Here is a 25,835-nt window from a genome sequence, read left to right on the forward strand (position 1 = left end):
GGAATCCTGCAAAATGACAACTTTTCACCAGCTCCCTGTCAGCTCTGTAATGCTGGGTGGGAAAGTAATTGCCATGATTTTATGTTACCATGAAATAATTGTTTCAGCAGGCTGGTTTCCAACATGGATTCCTCACTGAGTTTTTAGTAAAAGATTATCATCCACCACTGTTGATCTCAACACCACCAACTATTATCTCCACAAGGAAATCAATAAACTAGTCTGGGGTAGGTGGGCATCAAAACATCTTTCAGAATCTGTCTTGAGACTTTAATGACTTGGCTTTAATGGCTTTAAGTCGAGGAAAAAAACAGCAGACTCACACTGATAACATTCTTATCGTCGTGCCATTGTTGGCAGTTGTTATCTGGCACTTTCCGTGAAAGGATTTGTAGCGCTAGCTGCTGGTGGTGTGGATCCCTGACAGAGTAAACAGTTTGAGATAGAGGAACACAGAGCTGAAGCACATCAGACAGCAGCGCTGCCCTTTTGGCTCCACTTCACCTACAGACCAGATGGAAAGCAAAAAGGCTTAACAAGACTGGAGGGATTTGAAATGCAGCAATGCAGCTTTTTATTGAATAAGTCTAATTTAAGGACTTTTATCATAACTTTAACTTTAACTTACTGCAATCACAATTGTCAGCAATCATCAATACAATTTTAACCAAATAAATGTAACATTGATGATTGAGCACAGGCATCTGCAGCTGTATCATTCTGTCATTCTGTTAAAGTGTCTATAATCAATATTTTAGAATACCAATGGATATAATAACTAGTGTAATGTGACATTGGTCAATCGTGTTCACTGAATCCCTCAGATAATCATCACTGCATTCCCCTCAGCCGTACGCAGGTTTATGAGCTCAATGTAGCAATACAATTCTATCGGGGAAGGCTTTATGTATGTCATGCTTCTTGCGTTAGTGTCACTCCATAATATAACATTATATCTGATCAAAATATACTTTCTTTCCATCTCTTTGTGCAGGTGGCCAACCTCTTGCGATTATTCCAGATCCCTCAGATCAGCTATGCTTCAACTAGTTCAAAGCTCAGTGATAAGAGCCGCTACGACTACTTCGCCCGCACCGTGCCCCCTGACTTCTACCAGGCCAAGGCCATGGCAGAGATCCTGCGTTTCTACAACTGGAGTTACGTGTCCACAGTAGCTTCAGAGGGCGACTACGGTGAGACTGGCATTGATGCCTTCCAGTTGGAGGCCCGCACTCACCTAATCTGCATCGCTACTTCAGCCAAGGTGAGCCGCTCCATGAACCGCCAGGGCTACGATAACGTGATCCGCTCTCTGCAGCAGAAGTCCAACGCCAAGGTGGTGATTCTGTTCACCCGCAGTGAAGATGCCCGGGAACTACTGGTGGCCGCCGCTCGCATGAACGCCACCTTCACATGGGTGGCCAGTGATGGCTGGGGAGCGCAGGAGAGTGTGGTGAGGGGCAGTGAGACGGCAGCAGAACGGGCTTTCACCATCGAGCTGGCCTCGTACCCCATTAGAGAGTTTGAAGATTACTTCACCAAGCTGAACCCATACACCAACACAAGGAACCCGTGGTTTAAAGAGTTCTGGGAGCACCGCTTTGGCTGCAGCCTGCAGGAACCTGGCTGTAGTGAAAACAGCCTACGAGATGGACGTTTTGAGCAGGAGTCCAAGATCATGTTTGTGGTAAATGCAGTCTATGCCATGGCCTATGCTCTGCACAACATGAGGCAAGCGACATGCTCCAACGAAACCAAGGTCTGTGATGCCATGAAACCAGGCAATGGTAAAAGGTTCTACAAGGAGTTCATCTTGAAGACAAAGTTTGAAGGTAAGCACAGCAATCGAAGCAATTGAGACACCATTTTCTTCTATGAACATCTGAGAACTTGATTAAATTAATTGTGAAGGTTTTAATGAAATGCAGATATACGGCACTGGAACAGGATATGGAATGATTTCCTCTGCAGCACTGAAAAACGGCTTTGTAATCATTCCATTAAAACAAATGATTCATGTATAGGCATGGGTGATTCAGTGGGAATAAACATATATATGAGAATATTCAATATTGGTTTGAATGAATACTTTCGATTCAATTCCAGGAAAAGAAGTATGTTGAGTGTTTATAATCATTAGAAATCAGAAAAGTACGTTTTTTATGTTGATATTTTAATGTTTAAGAGCACCAATGAAAATGGAGATACTTGTAGAATGTGCATAACCCTTTACCATACTTCAGCAGTGTGAAGTATTCACATAACTTTTAAAGATATAGATTAGACTGATTTATTTCACGGAGCAATTAAGTTACAACATGTCCCCTTCTAGTGGTAATCATTTGTAATATATTTGTCTTACTGTCTCACGACTTGAGTCTTTTTTAAATCTATACCTTAGCTTTAAATAATAATGATTGTACTTTTGCTTCCTACCAGCTCCGTTCAGACCTGCAGACACACAGAACATGGTGCGTTTTGACTCTTTTGGCGACAGCATCAGCCGCTACAACATCTTTCACTACCACAAAGAAGATGGGAAGTTCGTCTACCGGAAGGTCGGCTACTGGGACCAGAACCTGACCCTGAACACCAGCATGATACCCTGGCGTGACTCTGTGACACCCACCTCGCAGTGCAGCGACCCCTGCAGGAAGAACGAGGTGAAGAGCATGCAGCCTGGAGACGTGTGCTGCTGGATCTGTATCCCCTGTCAGGCCTACCAGTACCTGCACGACGAGTTCACCTGTGCTGACTGCAGCTTCGGCCAGTGGCCCTTGGATAACTTGACTGGCTGCTATGATCTGCCTGAAGAATACATCCGGTGGGAGGATGCGTGGGCCATTGGACCTGTCACCATCTCCTGCCTTGGTATAATGTGTACTCTGTCAGTGTTGGGCCTGTTCCTGAAGCACAATAACACGCCTGTTGTCAAAGCAAGTGGACGTGAACTCTCTTACATCCTGTTGCTGGGAGTCCTGATGTGCTACCTCATGACCTTCATCTACATCGCCAAGCCTTCCACTGCTGTTTGCACCTTACGCCGACTAGGCCTGGGCACCTCCTTCGCAGTGTGTTACTCAGCTCTTCTAACCAAGACCAACCGTATTGCTCGCATCTTCAGCGGGGTGAAGGATGGAGCCCAGCGGCCGCGCTTCATCAGCCCCGCCTCCCAGGTAGCAATCTGCTGCATTCTTATCTCCTGCCAGCTGCTGGTGGCTGTTATCTGGCTGCTGGTGGAGGTGCCAGGGGTTCGGAAGGAGGTGAGCCCCGAAAGGAGAAACGTGGTCACCCTGAAGTGCAGCAGCAGGGACACCAGCATGCTCATGTCCCTCACCTACAACTGCATCCTCATCATCCTCTGCACCGTCTACGCCTTCAAGACGCGGAAGTGCCCTGAGAACTTCAACGAGGCAAAGTTTATTGGGTTCACCATGTACACCACCTGCATCATCTGGCTCGCCTTCCAGCCCATCTTCTATGTCACTGCCAGCGACTACAGGGTAACTATCTATGAGAATGCTTTTCTATTAAGTCAACAGAGTATTTATAATTAATATATCTAAACACATATCAATGTAATGTAAACAAAGTCTATAAGTTACTTCCCCTAGTGTATTTATCATTCCTAAAGAAGAAGGTGTCACTATCACATTCCATTTGATCATCGTCACCCAGACTCATGAAAGAGCGAGCTTTCATTTCATGTGGGCTGAAGGATCTTTCAAGACAAGAACAAAGACTCTGGAGACACATCAGGCTGGAATATACAGATAGAAATAATTAATGACAGTCAAACTGATTCATTGAATCAGAAATTATTAATGACACATTCCAAGTGTAAAAGATGATTTCTGTAGGTTTATTACAGTTTGTGTTTCAGATGCTAAGATTATATCACAACTGATATTATATCACAACTACCAAGTGAACTCACTTGGTAGCATATGACCTGTAGGAAAAATATAGTTGTAATCGGGGACATGGAGTACCGAATAATTTAGTTTACTGTCTCCATGATATTCAGAGGAAATAGGACATAATCCGTTTTTACATAAATGCTAAAGGCCACATTTACCCTGCATCTCATTAATGGAATTGCTTAAATGGGTTGAATATGCTTAACTATTACATGACTTGTCTGAAGTACAGCAGCATGCCAAACATTTGAATATATATTTAATTTTCCTCAAGCAGAAAATGTTTAGCTGCAAGGGCATATTAATGTATTTATCCATACAGTGTAAAGCAAGACAAGGAAGACGAACCAACGGGCATGAAGCTGACAGACCTTGTAAGTTTTGAGCGCCGCTGCCTTAGGAGCAATCTAGGCCGTTGCCACAGCATTTGTTTAGGGTGTGCAACAAGGCCTTTGTTGTGCAAACAGATGGGGGAGGCCTGGATCACACGCTTTATCATCATGCGGCACCTCAGGCTTTTCATGTCTGTAGTGATCAGCCCTCCCCATCCCAAACTGTGAACCTTTACCTTCCCTGATCCCCAGTATAAGCTATGAGACCAGCCGAGCATTGTGGGATATACGTCTTCGTACCGGAGAGGCAGCACAGAATATTTAAAAGAATGAGATGTTTGGTACTGCAGCAGCGACCTTGGTGCTTTAGTCCTGTGTGACAACAATAGTAATGGCTGTGGGTTCAGTTGCTACATTTTAAATTAGGGTTGGATAGCACAGACATCTTCTAATGGGGGACTAGCCTTGCTGCTCAGTGAATCATGATGAACTCAAGGTTTCAGAAACTGTTACTTATACTCTTGCCTTTACATTTATTCCTCTTATGATGGAAAGTGAACATCAGCACGGAAAATAGTCATTGTTTAACGCATATGTTGTTAACTATTTTAAAAGAGAAATTGCCGTTAACTAAAATACTGAATTATAAAACATAAGAAAAGTGCAGCATTAGTTTATCATATGCAGTTATATCCAGGTACAAATGTATTTCAAACAATTGTGAAGATATCTATTTAAGAAAAACATCAAAGAAATCTCATAATGGAATATTTAAAAAGGCACAAAGCTTTAACTAAATTATTTATTGTCTTTGCCCTTAGTTTTAGAGTAAGAACACAGGAGGGTTTACACAGCAAAGTCCTTTCTAATAGTTTGTTTAAAGAACTGTTAAATGGAAACAGTGTCAATGCTGTAAGAGATAAGGAGCTGCGGACAAAAGACAAGTGAAGTATTAATGCCTGCAACCTTGATGGGTTTTTTCACCAGTTGTTTTTGTAGTCTAGAGTTTAGATTTATGAGGACTTTGCATATTTCTGCAGTGTTGTTGTTGCACGGTATGTTTAGGAGGGATTTCACTTCATGCTGTGGTTCTGCAAATAGAAGTTCCTGGACTGCAGGGGTAACCAGTGGGGCCGTAAGAGATGCAGCTCTGGAAGATGACCCCAGCAGTCAGCTCACATTAGCAGTTGAAATATGACTAACAAGGCCCTGACTTTCCAGGACAGCCAGCTGTGCTGTTATTCGTGCTTATTCTTCTTCGAGCCCTCATATTCATGCACATACAGATAAACTATTAGAATTGCTAACATTTATAATTGAAAACTTCACACACATAATACCACTTGAATAATAGCCTGAAACAGACTTGGAAGACTTTGGATTTTGATATACCTGCATGATAAGGCAATTAAGATTACATTTAGGATGAATCCTCTAAATACATCTAATTAAAAAGTGTCCTAAAGTTAAAGCACATGATCTGACATATGATGCAAAAACAAACATTGGTTTAATGGCCACACAGCTTTTGATATGTTTTAACCACATTTGATTCACATGAAAAAAGAAACCTGTCAAAGTTGCACGCATAGGCTACAACATTTTATTCATGTGAGACCAAAAACATAATTTGTATTATTAATATCAATTTCCAATACAGGATAATATTGTGTTAAAACAGGGAGGCCTTGATTGGTTTGGGACTGCTTGGTTAAATGATTAGGAGTAGGAAATGCCAAAAGATGTGTGAACTGATTGGATCAAACAAGATAGTGGAATAAGTATGTGGCGTGTATGCATACAAGTATGTGTGGGTGGAAGTGAGGAGTGCCAGGGGCCATTGAACAAACTTCATTAGTCCCTTTGAAGCCAAAAGGAGGATCTCCATGGGCCGACTGATATATTTATCATCACCCACTATCTTTCTCCTCACAGGTGCAGACCACCACCATGTGCATCTCCGTCAGTCTGAGCGGCTCGGTGGTTCTCGGCTGCCTCTTCGCCCCCAAAGTTCACATCATCCTGTTCCAGCCCCAGAAAAATGTGACCTCTCTGAGAGTCACAACCAACCGCTTCAGTGCCACAGTGTCAGCGACTGCATCCCTTCCCAGCTCCAGCTACTCTAAAGGTACAAGTATCCACAGTATCTGCCACTTAGTGCTCTATCTAGTATTGGAAACATTGGGCAAACACCGGCACAGAGGCACCTGTGTTAATGAAGGTTACTGACTGGATCTACATCACAAATTTGAAGTCATAACAATACAATCAAGGAAAAACCGACAACCTGACCTAAATGCAACACTTGCAATAACACCATCATAATAGACCACCGTCATTTAGACAATGTTTATACAATATTACACTTTTTTAAAGATTATTTTGGTTTTGAATCAGCGTGGCCCAGCAATTAAATCCAGTCATTACAATTATTTTCATGTTGGATAATAGAAACTCTTATCTAAAACTCATTAAATAACGTCTAATGACGACTATTCACAGCACAGTCTGCACAAATAAACGGAACATATAAATTGTTCCACTTATTATAACTTTTTATAAGTATTTAGGGTAAAATGGAAATAAAACTAATCTAACCTATCTAATGTTGTTGTTTTTCCTCTCCCAGGATCAGCCTCTAACTATGTGCCAGCAGTCTGTAATGGCCGCGAGGTTGTGGATTCTACAACATCCTCTTTGTAAAAAAAAAAGAGAAAAAAAAAAGGTTTCCCTCTAAGCACAAGACACCATCCCATCATCACTCATCCCTCCATGAAACAGGGCGGTGTATGACGGAGCCCTCATGCCATCCAACATGCTGCAGAGAGATAGCTCTGTCTGGGTAGACTGACTGACAGCGGCAAGGGTAACTCTTTACTGTGAAAGTGATGTTTCTACAGCGCGCAGTATGTATCATTTGTAAAGCCTTTTTGTATAGATTTAATATGCTGTGATATCCTTGTTTTACAGATAGACGAAATGCACCGTGCCTTGTCCTAAAGAGTCTTGTTGTCAAATGGGTGCTTGTGAAGCAATAGTGTTATACAAACAAAAGGCTGTTCTTATCTCGTCCTTACAGTGCTGTGAGTATATCCAAATGTTGTAGACATTGATAAAAATTGCTATGAAATAGATGTAGCCCTTCTGTTCCACAAAATATGTGACTAACCTTAGTGAATGTGAACGAGTAGGCAACTAGAGAACATAAAGGATGTGTGTTGATGTAGATTAGTGTTTGCTTTCCTGTAATTTATGTAAATAAAATAGTTTTCTTTTACATTAAACAAATAAATACTGCTTTGTATGCATTCACAATTGCAATTCTATTATAACTAAATGTAGCTATTCAGAGACGATAACAGCTTGAGTAGGCTACACATGGTTCGATTGTTTCATCTTGAAAAACACATAAACCTTTTTTTAAATATCTTTAGTTGAACCAACAAAGTATTGCTTACTTTATTTTGACCCAAGTAAAATAAAACTGAAGATGTTAAGTTTGAGTGACCATTTTCCCGCCTAAATAGGAGAAGCAGCATGATTTCTAATTCCGTTGTTACCAAGACTTGTATTTGGTGCTCTGATGTCAAAGCTATAACTATTGGTGTAACTAGTTAAGTATGTGCAATTATACATGTACAGTGCCTATAAAATGTATTCACCCAAGCTGGACTTTTGCATCTTTTATACATATTGGAGTAACCTGATATTAAATTGTAATAACCATCTATTAACAACCTGCCCACTGTCTGCCTTGTCTGTTTCCATAGGTTAAATAAACATTAAGCATTCCTGCAGCAGATCCAAAAACAATTCAAGGTCAAAAGTACTTCAACAGTGGGAGTCATGGTAGAAATGGTCGAAACAATTAGGCACACACAATTCAATTTGGATATGTACCAGAGGCTGATAAGAATTGTGCAAGTGAAACGCAGAGGGGCCGGAGAGGACACCTGCAGAACCTCAAAAAAAGCTTATCAATATAATACTTATGCTAACACTAAACCCACTGTTTTAATTGTTCCCTATATTGCCCCTATGCCCTGTAAGGTGTCCTTGGGTGTTATGAAAGGCACCCTCCAAAATAAATGTATTATTATTATGTGACCATTAGTAGGGTTTCAGCGCACTTTTGCCACCATCAAATCTTATTTGATGGTTACATTCAAATATTTCAAGCCACCTATTTGGTGCAATTCTAAAACCTTTTGTTTGCATTACCTTGAATGTTCTCTCATAAATGACATTTTGTAACATTTAATTTATTCCGTAGGTCTTCTACCAACAGAGATAAGTTTTTCTCCTGTAGAGTTAATTGTAATTTAATGTTGTTTCAACAGGTTGACAATAACCCACAGATAAGCAGTTACCATGACAATGTAGGCACTTAACCCATCCCCTAATGATACAGAACAATTATGTTGAATTTTCCAGCACACAATTGGATAGAGAAACTTAAAGTAGAATTCTGAAAAGTACAAAACAAGGAGGATGAAATGTTTAGTCCTGGATGTGCTGATGCCTAGAATACACATTTGTCTCACTTTGGTAACGATCGTGACACAGCGAACCCTGCCTGAATCCTTTAAGAAAACAACGATAGTTTACAAGGATACAAGTGATTATTTATTTTCATGTATAACACAGGATTGTGCCACAAGGGGCAGTTACATGTAACTAACTAAGAACAAATAAAAAAAACTCTCATTTGTCACAGCCGGAGGAGAGAGGCTGCTCTGTAGTCCGGTGGTACGCGGGGGGGTCTTCTGTATCTCGTGCACGATGGCAGCACGGTGAACTGGCTGGCTGCGGTGGGTGTTGTCCAGCTTCACTAATGCTGTTAAAGCTCCTCCCAAAAATAAGATGCAGGTCTCCCTTGAAAAAGAGATCATTGATCTCAATGGGATTTTACCTGGATAAATAAAGGTTTTGAATTGAATTGAAAGATCACAAGACCAACAGCAAACACCTGTATAAACGATCAGGGTCGTCTTCAAAATGTTGGGTTTTCTTTCTCAAGGAGGATGTACAAAACAGTCAGCTTTTTAACCTTTAATTTACAAAATAAAAGTCACTTAACAGTCCACTATTCAGCTATCTTAACTTCCTCTGGACTTGGAGTTGGTTTCCTTTTGAGAGGAATAATATAGATCCCATTCTTGGCCTCTTTTAATCTCCACCATCGGCCCAACCTGCAGAAAAAACAAACCAAAGTTCAATCACAGGTGACAGATACCAGCAGAGCACATTATCCAGAGAGCTATAGAAACTAAATCTGAAACAGAAGAGGATAAAGACCATCAACTTTTCTTTTGTCGTTTTTAGATCGTAATGCAAATATAATTATGTGAAACACTGATCCACCCACAAAGAACAGTTGTGCCTCAAACCTTTGTGAAAAGTGAATCAACATCACACTCAGACATTGACTGGAGTTACATTAGCCTTCAGGGTTAGTTCAGACAGTAAGCACTGACTGTATTCAGAGTGCTTTATTAACTTTAGATAAAACCCTCATTACAGTTTTAACAGTTACTGGCAACAACAACTTCTGCTAATTCAATTATAATCCAAGTATTTGTGTGTTGTTTTAATTTTACAGTGTAGTCACGAATACTAGAAATCCACCGTTACATTTCCCATTGTAAAATACTGTTCTGTAGTTTCTTTCAATCCACTAATGCCATCTGAGGCTAGGATCCTATCTTTCAAGAGAATTGGAAACAACTGAGAAAAATTAAAGTAAAGTGTGGTTTCCCCCTGACAGAGGCAAAGAGATGGATTAACACTGTCATCTGGTGGACATTTCCTTCCCTGAACATAAACCCACTCTGACATTTAGTAAGTTGATAGGACCTCTACCTACTGTTTCTATGGTTACATGATCATTAGTTCAGTTACCTGTGCTCCTGTCCGACTCCTGCCACCAAGAACTGACCGGAGCTGGAAAACTTCAGACTGTTGACAAAACCACACTGGGACAGAAAGCAGAGGGAGAGACACGATGAGATATTTGAGACAGATGTTGCCAGGAATGCAGTGAGAATAATGTTTATAATTGGCTGAAAACACATCTTAAGAAAATGTGACGCTTTTAAAAAAGATAAAGAAGCTCACCACTGGTACACTGAACAGAGGCTCCAGTTTACGGTAATTCTGGCCACACTTCCACAGCTTCACCTCCGAGTTGTGAGAGCCTGCACAGAGAATATTACATTAATACAGACAGCAGAACGTCTAATGTACGGCTAAAGACACACATACTAGCATCAACTGTTCTAATTATGCGTGTAAGATAAGACTTTATTTATTCCGAAGGAAATGTTGTGCCAGAGTTACAAAAATATAATAAACACAGCAGCATAATAGTACAAATGTACACTAAAAGTGCAGTAAAAAAGAGCAGTTAAATATCTACAGGAAACATCATTAATGTAAAATATTACCAGTATTTAGTGGTGCAAAAAACAAACCGTAGTGGCACATACGTAATTGCACGTTATCATAGCACATTATTAATAATAATAATAATACGACAAAAGTGTACGACAATTAGTCATACATTATTTGAATTCATTTAACATAAAACTGTTGTTTAACTGTTTCATTAAAAAGCATCCAGCACAGTTGAGAATAAAAAGCTGGTGAGGAGGACTCTCACAGCCGGAGGCACCTGAGGCGACAGTATCTGAGTTCTGAAGCGCCGCCACCGAAGAGACCCAATGAGCCTGCTGCAGCCCCGCTTCACCATGGCGACCATGAGCCTGCTTTACTGTGCTGAGAGGCCTCTTCTTGTTGACACTCCACAGACCCACAGAGCTGAGGCCGGGTAGACAATGAAATGAAAGGACACGGAAGAGAAACATGAATACATCCGTTAACACCGATCAAAAACAGCATTGTATACGATACGACTGAAAGCTGCGGCTGCCTTACCCGTCGTCAGCTCCTGAAACCATGTGCTCCTCGTTTATGAGCTGGATACAGTCGATGGATCCCCTGTAGGAAGACAAAGGGAGGACAGAATGATGATGGTGTTAGTCTTATGCTTACATGGACTGTATTTCACAAAGATGAAAATTAAAGATATGATGTACAGTTCTCCAACTAAATCTATTCTGCCATGAATTTAGGAAAATAAAACACAATTATGCTGTAATCCCAAAGATGGAGGATTATTTATCAAATCTACAGGACATTAAAATGGTTGTCGGCAAAAGAGAGGTCACAATATATCATCCCAACACATATCTCAAATGTTCCTATTCTTGAAACCCATTTTTGTACTAAATAACATTACACGTTTAAATCTTGACTTTGATTGGTCAAAAGTGCTCTACGGTCTGAACCGAGTGAAGTCCTTTTGTTGTTCTATTTATGTTTTTATGTTTCATGTGGAACTACTTGAGCAGGTCTCCCTTGAAAAAGAGATCAATGATCTCAATGGGATTCATCTGTATAAATAAAGGTTTGAAATGAAATGAAAGACAGGCAGACTCACTCGTGTCCGTGGAACACCAGCTGGGATTCCTCGGGTATCTTCCACACCCTCACCGAGCGGTCCCGCCCCCCCGACGTCACGCAGCACTCCCGGCTCAGGCAGTCCAGTCCGGTGATGGCGTCCTGATGCCCAAAGCTGTAGAAAGTCACAATCACAGTTACATTCACACTTTCAAACAGAATACAAGTATTGTTGGTCAAAGCCTTTTCTGAGAAGTTACTCACAGAGTTTCCACGTATGCATTCTCGTCCACATTCCACACCTTTATTGAGCGATCGTGAGAGGCGCTGTACAGATCGTGAGTTCCCCTTCTGAATGAAAGACCCTGAGAAGAGAAAACACATATGATATGATATGACAGGACTAGGGATCGACCGATATGGCTTTTTCATGGCCGATACCGATTATCAGTAATCAAGGAGACCGATAACCGATATTTGGAACCGATATACATTTGCAGTAAATCAGAAAATCTTGGTGTCAAAATGTAGAATAACAAACTTCTTTGAAATGCCTTTTTATGTTTAATGAACTTTTCAACATCTTAAAACTGGTTTCCTCTCTGTGACCCGGAGTAAAGTAAATGAAGTAAAAATCAAATAAAAACTACTAAAACTTGTTCTGAACTTCTGATATTTGAGTCTCACTCATTTAGTAGTCCCAGTTCAGCAGCACCAGATTGTGGTGCAGAAAGCAGAGTTGCTGCGAGGCTCCAGTAGCAGCCGTCACAGTCGTCCCAGTTCCTCCCCCCCCTGTCCCTTTGTAACTGGGAAACTGATAGAATTGGATCATAAGATCGTGGTGTTTTTGCAACCGATAATCTGTAAAATGTGAATATCGGCCTCGATAATCGGTCGACCCCTAGACAGGACCTCAGAGCCTTTATATAACTACAGTAGGTAACTTGTAAAATAAAAAAAGATTAGAGAGAGAAAGAGGGAGAACATACCGACACTGGGCCTTTGTGTCCGGTGAACTTATAAAGATGTTTACATGTCTTTGCCTCCCAGATCATGATCAGTTTGTTCACGTCTCCAGTGGCCTAAAAGATGTGGAGAAATAGGTTTCTGTTACAATATGAGGGCACACTTTATGAGACTGCTGGTAAAAAGGCCGGATAGGCTGAGCGTACTACTCACCAAGTATTTCCCATCTGATGATATGGCCATACACAGGATATGGGCTGTATGTCCAACATGCCGATCCTCTGTGCCTTTCCTTCCACCATGTATCGTGTGCAGTTTCTTTCCACTCTCAAAATCCCCTGAAATATGAGAAAACATTCAATTAAGACTGCAAAATCAAACCATGAGCCTCAACAGCAAGGCACATTTTATTCATATCCATATTTAGTTACTTTCCCCAATTTTCACACATAAGTATTTGAAGGGATTTCAGAATTTGGGTGTTGACTTACATTTAATAATGGAGCAGTCTTTGGCCGCAGAAAATATGTACTTGTCATCCGAGCTGATGACCAGACAGGTAATTGGAAGTTTGTGTCCTCTCAACACTCTGATCTCTGAAGCATCTGGTGCCATGATCTAAAAGAATGATTGAAAATCAATGTCAGTCTGTTTATAAACAGATTTCCTTTATAATATTGAACATAGTGTGGATATTGAAGCGATAACATTTGCTGTACTTACATCTTTGGCAATAAGTCTCTGAAGCTTTCCTTTCTGTTCAAGCTGAGGGGGGAAATCACATACACAGCAAGTTGAAGACCATACGGCAATTGATCCTCCAGAATAAATTCTCACAGAAAACTAGTTTCATGAGTTAGGTGAGGAGAAGTTAACACCCAAACAAACACATGATACTCTGACAGCGTAAATGGTATTTGTGACTTTTAAACAATAGACTGCACTCAACAAAATGTGCTAAATAGTGTTTCAGAAAGCTTAATTTTCCTCATCACTAGTGCCAGTAGTTTTATCAGCCATGACATGTGTCTGCAGAACTGAGAAATCAGACTATTTAGTCTGAGAAGTGCAAACTAAGGGGAAATTCCATATAAAGCCTATTGCAGCAAACACTAATGAATAAATGCAAGATCAACGCTTTGTTCTGCTCAGCAATCCCCTCCTGTAAATGATGGTAGCCGTTTAGTTCACACATGCAGTCTATATCTTAAATGTTCAGGAACAACAACATGCATGGGTTCATGTGTGGATTGGAACATAAATCAATATTCAGTAAATATGTAAATGTGTACAATGATATAACAATGATGTGGTATTTTTAGTATTGCTTTTAGGATGTCCATCACCATCTGGCAAAGGGACTATCGATTAAAACTAGCCTTTTGGCTAATTCGATTACTTTTACATGTTTTTAATATGTTTATTAATGTACACTGTCCCTTGTTTTAAATTAATTAATTCAATTCAGTGATATCTGTAATACGAATTTCCCAACTCAAGACCTAGTCACCTTTTATGGTCGTAAATGTGCAGACTCAAGCATGGAAATGCTTCTGAATGTAGTACATGTGTCAATGTGGAAATCACTAAATATGCCTTAATGTGGGAAAGAAAGTGCTTAGAGTTTTATATTAGTCTAGAGATTAAGTGATCAAACTTAAACTACAATGTTAATAAACTGACAAAGTTCAAGTGGATTATGAAAAATAAGAGGGTCATGTCCCATGTCCCCAGTAGAAGTGACATGCTCTTCTACGATATGCTTTAATACAGAAGACACTCTTACCACTTCCTCTTGAAGTCTTCCAGCAACCAGATCAGTCTCAAAGGCGTCATCTTCTGCTTTATCGTCCTCTGACAAATTAAGTCACACAATTAATACACACAAGTATAGAAGTAATGTTAGATCTCTAGGTTATGCTGCATAGATAATTCAAGTTTACCTTCTTCCTTTAGCTGGTTTAGGTACAGTTTGGCTAATCTAAGCTTCTTCTCCTGTGGTGTTTCATCATAATCATCCCTTTCAATGGTCTGTCTTTTCCTGGCCACTATAGGACTGAGCAACAAGAAACAAAAGCAAAACACCTGGGTTAGTGATGTGCTTCAAACGATGTACTGGTCATGTCCATACCATAACCCAAACAAACACATCGGAAAATTACCTCTCTGTCTCAGAGTCGCTGGAAATCTCTTCGTTGTGTTTGGAGATGAGTTTCTTGGCTCTTGGTTTACCCTTTCCTCCTGGGTCTCCATCACCCTGCAGCACAACAATAAAATACAGGGTTAGTAATGGCATACAATGATGTTGCATTCGTGACTGGGTAGACACAGGAGGTTATTATAGTGAAAACACATGTGTCAACCTGTGGTTAGCTAACGTTACTGGGATTTAGCTTAGTAGCTAGGTCCGGCGAACTTACCTTTCGTTTTAGTACTGTTGCAGGTTTCCCCTTTTTGGCAAATTTGGGGTTTACTTTTGCCTTTATAAAGAAAGGCGAAGACATGGTGAAACGCGATTAAGTAATTGATAAATGTAGATAGAGCTAGCTCCTTAACTTTCTAAAGCAGCAAGTCAACACGAAACCCACATGGGTACAGTGCAGTGCAACCAAACCCGGAAGCTGACGTCACGTTGGAAGACAAGCTGCTGATTGGCTGGTCTCGTTCTTATGAAACATCCATGGCTGGTCTTCACAGTTCCTCCTACACGTCCCGCCTTTGGTTCAGACGCTGCATTTTCATTGGGTGAAATAGGATTTTAAGTGAGCAGGAAACTGTACTGGGGTAAAATACTTCCCTCGGGGAATGAGTTTACGCATCTTAGTTCCGCACATAATTGTAAAAATATATATTTCTCATGACAGCAATCATATACACACGTGTACCATACACAGTAAAATAGAAATACAGGAGCGGTATTTCACTGATATTTAACCGGAAACATTTAGCGCCGCTGTTGAATAAAAATAGTCGTATTTGTATCAGGATCTAATAGCAGTAGTACTGCAGTAGTACTACTACCGGTACTTCCTCTACTACGCAGTATTTGCATATACTTCGCTGCTATCCTTCCCGAGTGTGTGGTTACAGTTTTCCGTGAAGTATAGCTGAACGGCCAGGTGAGCCTCCTCTCTCTAAACCGCGTAACATTGAATAGTACATGTATTTGAGAATGTATTTTTGAAAGACAGTTGTATCTGTGGCTCCAGCTGGAGGCAATCTGGAAGAAGCTAGTAGGAGGGGTTGAGGAAGCAGGAGGAGGGGGGGATGCGATCTGAACTAACTTTTCATTTCTGTCTCGATTGACTCACTGAAAAGAGATAAACAACGACTGAAAAAGTTTCATTCAAAGTTTGACTGCAGCGTGTGCAAAAATACCGTGCCATACTTGATGTGTCAAATAATTAAATCTTTTGTCTACCCAGATATTTATTTCCACCCCCATGCCACCCAAGAGAGACGCAGGAGCGACTCCATCACAACCCCCAGCAAAGATGATAAAAATCGGCCCTGATGCTCAGGGGTTTGGCTGTGAAACAGTAGAGGATAAGTACAGGTTGGCGGAGGGGTCCAGCTACTCCCCCTTTCCCAACAACGAGGTGAGAGATGCTATTTGTTGTGCATGAAACAACTGTTGTTTGCCTCACTACACTTGGAGTTATTCATGTGTTTTTTTTTTTCTTTCTCATTTGGCAGCATGAAAACATTGAATTTGAGGAAGAAAATATTGCAAGCCCAGGCATCAGAACAGACACCGTCAGCCTCCTCATGAAAATAGAGCAACTGCAGGCACAACTCAAGTATGAACGCAGATGTAGAATTTTGGCCGAGAGAGAGCTGAGGGAGCTCAAAGGTGGGTGGAAAAGTATTACTATTAATACATACATTATGGGTGATTTTGATATTTTTTAGAACAAAACAATTGGGGAAAATAATAGTCAATTTACACATAATGCTTTGTTTTTGGTGTTTGTTATTTTTTGATTGCAATTTTTAATTTGGAACAAAATAATAAGAAAATAAATTATTGTTAATGTTATCGTTACACTTCTAGTTGCAATGAATTGCTAGTGTAACCTATAGAGTCTTTTAGTCAGTGCACAGCAGATCCTGCAAAAATGTAATATCTTTTTACAGACAAGCACAACATTTTTGAGAATTAAGTTTCCAGCAATTACATGAACATTTATTACAATGTCTATGTGTGATAAATTGAGCATGTCATCCAATGAAATTATTATTTGCTTTATAAGTGACACTGAATTGCATAATTTTTTTTAGGAAACATTATCAAAAATTCAGAACTGTATAAGTGCTATTTAATATAATCTAAATGTGTTTTTTTAATAAACATAGAAGGCATTCAAACCACAATGTAGGGAGATAAGATATGATCATTTCAATAGAAAATAATTATTTGTTTTTATAGATACTTTATCAAGTTTGGCTTTTTGCATGTCAGAAGTTTTGGACTGCTGCTAAAATCCTTAGTCAAAAATAAAAATAAAATATATAATTAAATAAAACCTGCCAGCTAATGCTAATTACCCCGTGAAAAAACTTACTTTGTTTCAGCTTTTCTAAAGTGATCTGACACCTTTTGCAGAGATGAACACTCTCATGATGCAGATGAGGCACACCGCTCATGAACTGCGAGTCACTCTGGATCATGTGATCCAAGGAGGCGAGGCAGCAGCAGCAGGATCCCACAACTCTCATGATGAAACCGTCTCTTTCCTGGGAGAGACCGAGGGGGAGATGAGAGAGGATCATGATATCCTCCCAGAGGTCAGTGCTCATACTCCATGTCTTCTAATAACAACATTTTGGGAAGATTGCCTGGTTCACCTTAGTAATCCTTACAAATAATAACACTAAAGCATGTAGTTTGGTTCCCCATAACCTTGCTTGCACCATGCAATTCTGTTGGCCACTATGTAGATCTCCTGGGAAGACAAGGCTCAATTTACTGCACAAAGCCGTGGTAAAAAAATGCAGCAATGCTAGCACTAGCTCCAAAAGTCAGCAGGAGACACAATTCATTAATTTGTATATTAGTGTTTCATCACCATCATGTTTCACTAGGAGTCCGCTCTGAGCAATTTAGAAAGCCTTCTGGTCTCCTGTGCCACAGCGGTCCTAACAATATATAATAATATAATACCACTTGGACACACTAGGAGGGATAATTATATGTCAGCACTCCTGTTTCAAAATGTTGATTGTTGTTAAGCTCAGGTTAACAGTATTTGATACTTTGAACAGATTCAGCGATTAAAGCATCTTCAGCTAACATTTAGATTTTATTTTGCCTTCAGGACGATGTCAACTACCTGTACCTCTCTGAGACTCTTCGAGTACCAAAAACTCTTTATGAGCGCATCGCAGAGATTGGAGACTACAAAAAGTACACGTCAGCTCTGCTGATGATACTCTTTGACAGAGAAACACTGGGCACACACTCTCTGCAGGGCCGGAGGAGCGCCTTTACTGGAGAAGATAGCCACAAACCTCAACTCCCACCTGAGACCTTGACTGGTATAATTGGTAAGTGTTTGATGGTGTTATTTACTTTTTCAAGCACACATACCTTCTTTGTAGATGTCTTCATCATTTTAAGATGTGATCCTACCAAAAGGAGACTAACTTTTTGTTCCCATGCTTCTTCTTCCAGAACATGTGGCACTCAAGTTTGGTGTGGATAGCAGCCAAATAAAAACGGCAATCCGCACGAAGTTGAACAATGAGGACAAACTATTAAAGAAGAGGCTGGGCATAGGTAAAGCTGAAAACAGAGCTTTCATTGATCAAAGCTTTTGCCATGACGCTGCACTTCTGTCTGAAAATGGAACGATGACCAACGATTCTCAGTTGTAACGTTTTGATTCTGCCTTAATGTGTTGGCCACCCGTATTTCATGTTTGACAGGTTGACTTTTTAATCCACCTGTATATTTTATTCATTATTGAGTGCTCGAGTGATTTTATTAGTTAGGTCTTTTTTTAACACTTTTTAGAATTCTTCCATTTTTGCAGCTGCTGTTGTCTCTCATATGTTCAAAGTGTAATGTTTAATCTGGTGACCCAACAGCACTGTCATGTGTCATTGTCAGTGGTAAAAACAACCAAGTGTTCTTATTTTATTTGAGGTAGTAAGTGGCAGTGACTAAATAATACGTATGTGAAGTCGGTCTATTTATAATAGTTAAACTTTCAGTCGGCTGTGTTTTGAACGAAAATCTTTCAAGGGTGGTTATGTTGACCCTGTAGTTCATGACAAACTGTGCGTTGCACCAGGTGATACTGTGTTTCTAGGATAGTTTTTTGTAGTTGCAAAATATGCTGTAAGTGATAAATAATCGTTCTGCTTCCACGCCATTTATTACATCACTTCTCTGTGTGTTGTGCTTACCTATGTAAGGGCCAATAAACTTTCAGAACTGATATCCTTCTGTTATCTTAACCTGGACCCTTTCTTACGTCAGCACAGTAAAGTACAGCATGCTCCCATGGGGATTTAAAATGTACAGCAACCAACAGATGTCAGCGCTGAGCCTGGTTTCATGCGTTTCTATTAGCAAAAGAGTACACTGTTAGGAAATATACATTTTTAAGACATATGATGAACTGGATTAAAAAAAAAGCGATTTAAAGTTGTTAAACAGTGTGACTGGACAGAACAAATCCAACCAGTCCTTCAGTGTGTGTGTGTGTGTGTGTGTGTGTGTATGTGTGTGTATGAGTGAGTGAGCGTATGTATAGTCTCTCAGAAGCTCTGAAGAGAATAGTGCCACATATAAAGACAGAGGCACAGTGGACAGTGTGTGACAGTCACTGCCACATACTGACTGATGAAAGAGTGTGTGTGTGTGTGTGTGTGTGTGTGTGTGTGTGTGTGTGTTGTGTGTGTGTGTGTGTGTGTGTGTGTGTGTGTGTGTGTGTGTGTGTGTGTGTGTGTGGTGTGTGTGTGTGTGTGTGTGTGTGTGTGTGTGTGTGTGTGTGTGTGTGTGTGTGTGTGTGTGTGTGTGTGTGTGTGTGTGTGTGTGTGTGTGTGTGTGTGTGTGTGTGTGTGTGTGTGTGTGTGTGTGTGTGTGTGTGTGTGACGTGGTTAATGTCAGCGGTTGGCAGTTTGATAGAGTCATGTTGTCATGAAAGATGTGAATTGAAGAATCACCAAATGCTGGCTCCTCCCCCTCAGTGCTCAACCAGCTGTGCAGTGGACACACAGCACATCACCTCTGTCAGTCAGCTCTCCCTGGGGTCCTGTACGAACGCATGTAGGGCTGTTTCTTTGGGAAATGTACAATTATGTCACTGATTTTCCATATCTTCCTATATATCTCTGTAAAGGACCACAATTAATACAAACCTGAATTGATACAGAGGAGAGGCATCACCATGATTTGGATGTATTCAAATTTACAAAACTGAGACAACTTTTTGGAAGATCTACAACCACTTTTCAAAAAAGATTTGGTAAGTTTCTTTTTTGTATAAAGTAGTTATAGCATTCTCTAAGATTTAACTTTAATAATCAGGATATTAATGTATAAAGGAATATTAATGCATAATCTTTATTTAATAATTCAAGAAAAATCTTCCACTTCCATGTGTTTCAGAATGTGACGACAACTGAAGGTAATTTAGACAACAAACATGTTACAAATCTTACCTTAGCATTCCTGGCATCTAGTAGTCTGTTGGACCGTTTTTTGTTATAGTTTGAATTAAATCTATAATAACACAAGAGCTGACTAACAAGGAATGAAGTGATATTACAAACCAGTGGTATCTAAAAGATGCTCTGTAATGCGCATATTAGGGATATATTGACCCCTGCATTGTTCTGTCATCCTTATGATAATATAGAAAAGATTGAGAAAGACTGAAGTTGCAAAATACATGTGTTGGTGTTGAATGAATGAATACAAGAGAGTTTAGAAAACACAACAAATGACTTATCGTCCTCTTCAGGAGTAAAACCTGGATTTAAATCCTGTTGCATATGCTGTAACGGGAACATGATGAACATTAGGACAGCCTTACGTAATATGCATGCCAATGTACATAAACTGGTCCTTCCTGGGGATAAATCACATAACAAACGTGGCATGCAATAGAAGATTACAGCAGGGGAGAGCATCAGTGGATCAGGGCCATTGAGCGAGAACATGTATTTAGGACACAACATCATCCACAGTCGTAAGATTGGGACCTGATTATCATTTTTAATCACAAGGCAATACAAAGATAAGAAAAATGATGCGGAGAAGATGTTTGTGATTGAGGGTCCAACCTGTCCCAGTAAGAGGTTTCCTCTTTGATGGTGCCCTGCAGGGTGACACCGAACACATACTAATCAATGCAGCCAGTTCCCTGCAGCTGGGCTAAAACAAGCACACTCATTATCTTACATTTCAAAAGGATGGGGACGGATGGAGGAGACACAGGGTGTCCTCTATGAATTATTCCTATTGATCATGTCTCTCACTCACTCAAATAAAGAGAGTAATAGAGAGAGCATCCCTTCTATAATATTCTCATAAATAAACATTAATTGATTAACTTCCTAGTTCTCCTTTGCGGAGTGTGTGTGTTCCTTTAATATGAGGCTGCAGTAGGGATCTCTGAATGTTTATATTTGAAGCATATTGGAATGAATCCCTCAACATTATGTGCATTAACAAAGAGACCAGAGCTAAGAAAAGGGAATAATTGACTTACATTCACGGCAGACATAAACACGACACATGAAAGCTGATGTAGTTATGCAGGATGTGTAAATAGGAATATGTTTGCTAACGTGTCAACCATATAATCTAACACTAGATAGATTAAATATACTCTTAATTTGACATACTTTGTTATACATTTTAATGTTTTAATGGACTTCATTGTCTTTCACACAGGAGTGAAGAGTATTTCATCTGATGCGCTGAATAATTGTTTGACCTCATTAATGACCAATGGGGGAGTTGGGTTACATACGTGTGCTTTTACTTTAAAACCTGTACTATGAATCATGGAGGAAAACACACCATTTCTGAACGCTGAGTCCAATGACAGCACCACCGTTTGGGCTCCGATGCCCTCAGCTTCCAGCAGACAGCTGGGCGTCCTCCCCAACCCGCAGACACGATTCAAGGACCTGACAGGGATATTTTTCATGGTGACCCTTAATGTTCTGGCACTTCTAGCCAACACTGCTGTTCTGGTGGTTGTCATAAAAGCCCCTCATCTCAGGAAATTTGCTTTTGTGTTCCACCTGTGTGCAGTGGACCTGCTGTGTGCCATCCTCCTCATGCCTCTTGAGATTGTGTCCAGCTCTCCGTACTTTGCTGGTGTGGTGTTCACCGTCCTGGTGTGCCAGGTCTACGTCTTCCTCAATGTTTTCCTCATAGCTGCCTCTATCTTCACCATCACAGCCATTAGTGTGGAGCGTTACTACTACATCGTCCATCCAATGCGCTATGAGGTCAAGATGACGCTGAAGCTGACTGCGTCCGTGATAGTGATGGTGTGGGTGGCCTCTGCTGTGCTGGGGCTGTCCACCGTGTTTGGGTGGCCATCTTACAGCAGCCTGAGCTCCATTAGTGCCTCACACTGCTCGCTGCACTGGAGCCACAGTAACCACAGACGAGTCTTCTCTGTGTTCTTCAGTGTCACCTGTTTTTGCCTTCCTGCTATTGTGATCTTTGCAGTCTACTGTAATGTGTACAAGGTGGCCCGTGTGGCTGCCCGCCAGCATGGACCTCTGCCCTTGTGGACTAACAGTCAAGCAAAGCATCGCTCTGACTCAATAAACAGCCAGACTACCATCATCACAACCCGCAACGCCCCACGTAGGATTATGAGGGACCGGCCTTTTGGTGGAGGTAAAGCAGCTCTCACCCTGGTGGTTATTGTTGGCCAGTTTCTGATCTGCTGGCTGCCTTACTTTGCCTTTCACATCCATCTGACGCTACACGCGACACCCAAGATTCCTGATGATTTGGAGGAAACGGTCACCTGGCTGGCATACACTTCCTTTGCGATCAACCCGTTTTTTTATGGGCTTCTTAACAGGCAGATCAGGGAGGAACTTTGTAAGCTGAGGCACTGCTACACCGCCCGCCCAGTGGAGCTGGCCATTTCCAGCCATGAGGGCTCAGGCAACGAGAACTTCCTGCAGTTCCTCCATAGGACCAGCTGCACAGCAGAGACACGTGCCAGCTTTGCTACTTCCAGTCCAAGAAGCACTCTGGATCATGGGCAGACTGGTTTTAGGATACCAGGGCAGATCCCAGAAGAGTTCAGTTAGATATACCTCGCTGTTGTGCCACAGCGTTAGTAGCCAGTAAGGCCACTTCAGTGTGTAATACTGTGTGTACTATATCTGTAAAGTGTATCTGAATACAGTAAAAGATAAGTTACAGCATCAAGAAATGAACTGTTTATGAAACTTGACATACTGTTTATAGATACTACTATTCATACTAATGGACATTACTTCTCAAAGTATCTTTACTTTACTTGTGGTAAAACTATTATCGATAAATTAATTAATTAATCTGATAAGGAACCCTGTGTTTTTACTAGCTACTAGAGAAAAGTCACTTTTTATTTTCAATCATTGCATCTATATAATTAAAGAATGGGCACAAATATCCGGATTACTTGAATGTTGAGTGAGCAGTCATTCATATTTCTGAAGTTCGTACATTATTTTTTCATAGGGTCTCAATATGACAGCAGTTTTTATTTTTCTATTTAGTAATTCAGTGCTGTACGTGATATTTATGTTGCACGAATTTGTGTAAACTTTATTTATTGTACTCAAAGAAAAAATGCATTGTTTCTTATTGCTATAATTTTGCAAATAAACAGTGGTTACTTTCATCCTTTATGGAAATGTGAGTAAGAAACCAAATATTCATAATATGCATTATTAGCAAACATTATGTTTTTATGTTTTTTTAAATCAAATAATGTATTTTTTGACAGCAGAGAAAAATTAATTTACTGGGTTTATTTAATATTATTAACATCTAACAGTAGAGGGGCAGTCTGGTGATTAAACTGTCCTGGAGATCAACCGCCAAGTAAAAAAGTAACACTCTACTCTCTTTCTGATCTAAAAGAACACTATCAGGAGTCTTCTGCAGTCACACATGTGCACCTTTCCTGTGTATTTTTGACATTGACAGCTTTGACATCTGTGTGGTCTGCGTGTCCATTTATGAAAAGCTTGTTACTAAGACTTAACGCAGTAAACACATGATTAAATAAATAGAAAATGCTGTTTCATAACAGCTGTCGTGGCTGTCTCTAATACCCTCTAAATATATGTTCACTGGCAGATAAACAGTGACCAATCAAGAAAGGCAGATTATACAATGTTAATATATCCTTGATTTATATTTGGTGCAGCTCTCCAAATAAGATTAGATTTAAGGGATTACATTGGATAACACACTGATTAATGGGGACAAATAAAAACAAGCATGCTGAGCCGTCACAAACCCAAACACCATAAATATAAATCAGCAAAAAAGGTTGATTAAATGGAAAAAATGTGTTGAAATAACTCAGGCAGTGAAGAAATAAATAACATTGAGAGGAGTGAGATAAGCCTGTGTACTGACAGGCAGGAAATAAGGTAGACTGGATATGTTAAGTCAAGATAACACGGTGTCATTTTAGGTTTTCTGGCTGGCAACACATTCACACATGTTGCAGTTTATTGCATAACATAGTTCATAACAAGTACAGAGCAACGACCTGCAAATATGATAGTACTGACTTACGGATACAAATGCATACATGACATCATTGTTAGAAGATGTTGTTGGGATGGAAAGTAAATACAAATCTTGCTCAGTATTTATTTTTAAAGTAGAAAAGTTCCATCAGAATGAAAAGGTACTAAATATGTCTGGCTGATTTTTTGTGTAATTCTTAAAAAGGCATCTATAATATGTTCATTTGATGGTGTAGTTTTGTCTTTCAGTGTTTCACTCAGCGTGAACATCATATAGCTTAATTTTACAACATTAAAATCATTAAAGGGGTTATTCCAGGTGTTTCAACTGTTATAAAAAAATGAATTGTATATGTTTTTGGCCCTTTTTCTTCTTAAAACATTTAAATGTGGACACTTTATTAACCAATCTTTTGAAAATGAAACTTTACGTAATTAAGTTACACTTTACGTGTAATACAAGATGTGATAAAGATAATAAATACATTTCAAAGGACCTGTTTCATCACCCAGCTTCCAAACTGAATTAACATTTGAGCCTAAGCAGTGTTTATAAGTTGCTAATTAAAGTGAAGAACCTTCCATCTCAGAGGCAGCTTCTGTTTAATCAAAACAATCACATCACTGTACTTCTGCAAAGCATATTCATTGTAGATCAAACACGAGCCCACTGGCTTGAGCCTGGCCAAGTGGGGTCTGTTGTTCAGATGTGTTCAGATGGTAAATCTGAAAAGACTTGATGTTTTTCTGTTTCCTGAAGATTGTGCTGTCTGTTTGATAGTGATAATGAAAGAACCACCCCTGAAGAATCAAAGGGAGGAAGTGTGATTGATGGTGCTGCCGGAGAGACTGAACCACATTATTTCATCAGACTTTCCCTTTAACAACAACTGCATGACTTCTCTCAGACCTGCGCACATATAATAGGAAAGCTGCAGTCTACACAGAGCTTCATGCTGCACAACATGCTCAGGTCCCACAAACTAACAAGACACACAGGCATATCATAGGCCCTTTGCAAAAAAACTCCTTAAAAGAATAGGTTATAGACATTTTGAAAATAGGTTTCTTTGCTTACAAATTATGCAATTGTTTTTTTATTTCTTTATAATAATAATACATTGGATTTACATAGCGCCTTTCAAGAAACCCAAGGACGCTTTATAATAGGAGGAGGGGCCGTGGGGGGGGGACAAAAAGGAAAACAAATAAGAAGATAAAAACTGAAATTAACAAAGGCTGGTCAAAACAATGTAGAGGAGAGAGTTAACTGAGGCTGAAAGCCTTGACAAACAGATGTGTTTTGAGTGCTTTTTTGAATCAACAGTCATCAGTATTGTAAGACAAGATACACATACATTTCCATGCAAAAGTGTTTGTTTGTATCTCAATAAATTGGATTGTAATATTTGTTATA

The 25,835-nt window shown here is 40.0% G+C and overlaps 4 protein-coding genes across 7 annotated transcripts in view; 3 read left to right on the plus strand and 1 right to left on the minus strand.

Moving 5' to 3' along the window:
- The window catches only part of grm2b (glutamate receptor, metabotropic 2b), a 75,365-nt gene extending 67,372 nt beyond the window's left edge, over positions 1-7,993 (plus strand). Inside the window, exons 3-7 of one of the 2 annotated variants that reach the window (XR_004552222.2) lie at positions 995-1,832; positions 2,440-3,503; positions 6,188-6,380; positions 6,882-7,118; positions 7,223-7,993. Coding sequence is in view for 1 of the 2 variants with exons in the window: in XM_034084094.2 (XP_033939985.1) it covers positions 995-1,832; positions 2,440-3,503; positions 6,188-6,380; positions 6,882-6,955 (2,169 nt within the window). In the remaining variant the exon portion in view is untranslated. Of the gene's footprint in view, positions 1-994; positions 1,833-2,439; positions 3,504-6,187; positions 6,381-6,881 lie in introns of both variants that reach the window. The other variant, XM_034084094.2, reaches the window with a different exon arrangement.
- Positions 7,994-8,855: 862 nt separating this feature from the next.
- rrp9 (ribosomal RNA processing 9, U3 small nucleolar RNA binding protein) lies at positions 8,856-15,324 on the minus strand. 2 transcript variants are annotated; one of them, XM_071203289.1, is made up of 16 exons: positions 15,100-15,324; positions 14,842-14,936; positions 14,623-14,735; positions 14,466-14,533; positions 13,403-13,444; positions 13,171-13,297; positions 12,893-13,017; positions 12,703-12,795; positions 11,978-12,078; positions 11,754-11,888; positions 11,189-11,251; positions 10,926-11,071; positions 10,370-10,449; positions 10,154-10,227; positions 9,333-9,444; positions 8,856-9,164 (listed from the first exon to the last, which is right to left on the minus strand). In XM_071203289.1, exons 1-15 carry the CDS (start codon positions 15,181-15,183, stop codon positions 9,339-9,341), a joined length of 1,452 nt encoding a protein of 483 aa, XP_071059390.1. In that variant the 5' UTR covers positions 15,184-15,324; the 3' UTR covers positions 8,856-9,164; positions 9,333-9,338. The 2 variants fall into 2 exon arrangements, with proteins under 2 accessions (XP_071059390.1, XP_033938951.1); XM_034083060.2 differs by having other exon boundaries at positions 8,856-9,444.
- A 149-nt stretch (positions 15,325-15,473) lies between these two features.
- Positions 15,474-19,359, plus strand: LOC117446769 (uncharacterized). Its single transcript, XM_034083172.2, has 6 exons — positions 15,474-15,798; positions 16,105-16,278; positions 16,376-16,532; positions 17,286-17,467; positions 17,998-18,226; positions 18,354-19,359. Exons 2-6 carry the CDS (start codon positions 16,123-16,125, stop codon positions 18,554-18,556), a joined length of 927 nt encoding a protein of 308 aa, XP_033939063.1. The 5' UTR covers positions 15,474-15,798; positions 16,105-16,122; the 3' UTR covers positions 18,557-19,359.
- Positions 19,360-19,857: 498 nt separating this feature from the next.
- On the plus strand, positions 19,858-23,432 carry LOC117447167 (probable G-protein coupled receptor). Of its 2 annotated transcripts, XM_034083823.1 has the most exons (3): positions 19,858-20,154; positions 20,298-20,316; positions 21,588-23,432. In XM_034083823.1, the coding sequence occupies exon 3, from the start codon at positions 21,701-21,703 to the stop codon at positions 22,976-22,978; it is 1,278 nt and encodes a 425-aa protein (XP_033939714.1). In that variant the 5' UTR covers positions 19,858-20,154; positions 20,298-20,316; positions 21,588-21,700; the 3' UTR covers positions 22,979-23,432. The 2 variants fall into 2 exon arrangements, with proteins under 2 accessions (XP_033939714.1, XP_033939715.1); XM_034083824.1 differs by lacking the exon at positions 20,298-20,316.
- The last annotated feature ends 2,403 nt before the right edge of the window (positions 23,433-25,835 follow it).

The sequence above is a fragment of the Pseudochaenichthys georgianus genome, chromosome 5 (assembly GCF_902827115.2).
Source record: "Pseudochaenichthys georgianus chromosome 5, fPseGeo1.2, whole genome shotgun sequence".
NCBI lineage: Eukaryota > Metazoa > Chordata > Actinopteri > Perciformes > Channichthyidae > Pseudochaenichthys > Pseudochaenichthys georgianus.

Excerpts from the sequence above, each read along its gene's own strand:
- rrp9 (XM_071203289.1), bottom strand. The coding sequence starts at position 15,183 with ATGTCTTCGCCTTTCTTTATAAAGGCAAAAGTAAACCCCAAATTTGCC. Across the intron at positions 13,018-13,170 it reads AGACTGCTCCATTATTAAAT|GGGATTTTGAGAGTGGAAAG; the intron begins GTAAGTCAACAC and ends CTCATATTTCAG. Across the intron at positions 11,889-11,977 it reads AATGCATACGTGGAAACTCT|CTTTGGGCATCAGGACGCCA; the intron begins GTGAGTAACTTC and ends GACTTTCTACAG.
- LOC117446769 (XM_034083172.2), top strand. The coding sequence starts at position 16,123 with ATGCCACCCAAGAGAGACGCAGGAGCGACTCCATCACAACCCCCAGCA. Across the intron at positions 17,468-17,997 it reads ATCATGATATCCTCCCAGAG|GACGATGTCAACTACCTGTA; the intron begins GTCAGTGCTCAT and ends TTTTGCCTTCAG. Across the intron at positions 18,227-18,353 it reads GACCTTGACTGGTATAATTG|AACATGTGGCACTCAAGTTT; the intron begins GTAAGTGTTTGA and ends TTCTTCTTCCAG.
- LOC117447167 (XM_034083823.1), top strand. The coding sequence starts at position 21,701 with ATGGAGGAAAACACACCATTTCTGAACGCTGAGTCCAATGACAGCACC.